We start from the raw sequence: 832 nt of genomic DNA on the forward strand, positions 1-832 counted from the left end.
AGACTCGGCGCGGAATCCGGACTCGTCGGCGACGAAGCGAACCTCGGCGAAGGTGCCGTCGTCGAGGGGGAAGCTATGGGGAATAAAGAGATGAATAATGGAAATGACAACGAAGCAGTGATAGATGAAACTTTCAAATTGAATGTTTCAGCGAACATTAGATTTGAATGTTCTTTATGAAAAACCCACACACGCCTTACCTGTAGGATCCCTGCATGTTGGTCTGTCCCTTAGATCCGGGGTAGCTCACGCGGGACTCACGGATTCCGTTGGCGGCTTCGAAGACGTAGCTGAAGGTTCCGTCGGCCAGATCCTGTCGCTCGTCCCTCAGGATGGCGACGAAAGGTCGATCCGGAAAGTTGGGTCGAGTGAACTGAGGGGCGGCAGCCACGGCGGCCATCATGCAGGGCAACACCACCTGAAATATATTCGCAGGAGCTATGATGAAAATGCAAAAATGCACTCCATGCCCAGTACTGAAGTCTGACAGCACTTTTGAGACATATGTGCATATACTACACTTTATAAGCCTATTTGGAAGAGATACTTACAAGTGCGAAATTCATTTTATATTCGGAAATGTTGAACAAGGTACTATTGGAGACTGAATGAGGACATTGCCTTTGCTGCTTCTTTATATACCCACCGATACGACAAGATCATGCTTGCGCCCCTCCCCCACTTTTTGCTCTTCCATGAAGGTCGTGGCGGAAGCTGGAAATCCTCATGCTAGACGGTCTGGGCTGAAAGGAGGATCGTCCGTGGGAAAATATATCGATGGTGAAATAACCGTTATTGATAAATTGTAAGATGATACGCAAAATAATTTGGG

General features: G+C 48.0%; 1 protein-coding gene across 1 annotated transcript in view; it reads right to left on the reverse strand.

Annotated features, from left to right (window-relative positions):
- LOC119593623 (cuticle protein AM1159-like) overlaps nt 1-728 on the reverse strand; it is an 821-nt gene extending 93 nt beyond the window's left edge. The window contains exons 1-3 of the mRNA XM_037942576.1: nt 683-728; nt 201-492; nt 1-73 (exon numbers count right to left, since the gene is read on the reverse strand). The exon at nt 1-73 is cut by the window's left edge and continues 93 nt beyond it. Coding sequence (XP_037798504.1) covers nt 1-73; nt 201-492; nt 683-728 — 411 coding nt within the window. The remainder of the gene's footprint in view (nt 74-200; nt 493-682) is intronic.
- Between the last annotated feature and the right edge of the window lie 104 nt (nt 729-832).

This window comes from Penaeus monodon, chromosome 32 (genome assembly GCF_015228065.2).
Source record: "Penaeus monodon isolate SGIC_2016 chromosome 32, NSTDA_Pmon_1, whole genome shotgun sequence".
NCBI classification, from domain to species: Eukaryota; Metazoa; Arthropoda; class Malacostraca; order Decapoda; family Penaeidae; genus Penaeus; species Penaeus monodon.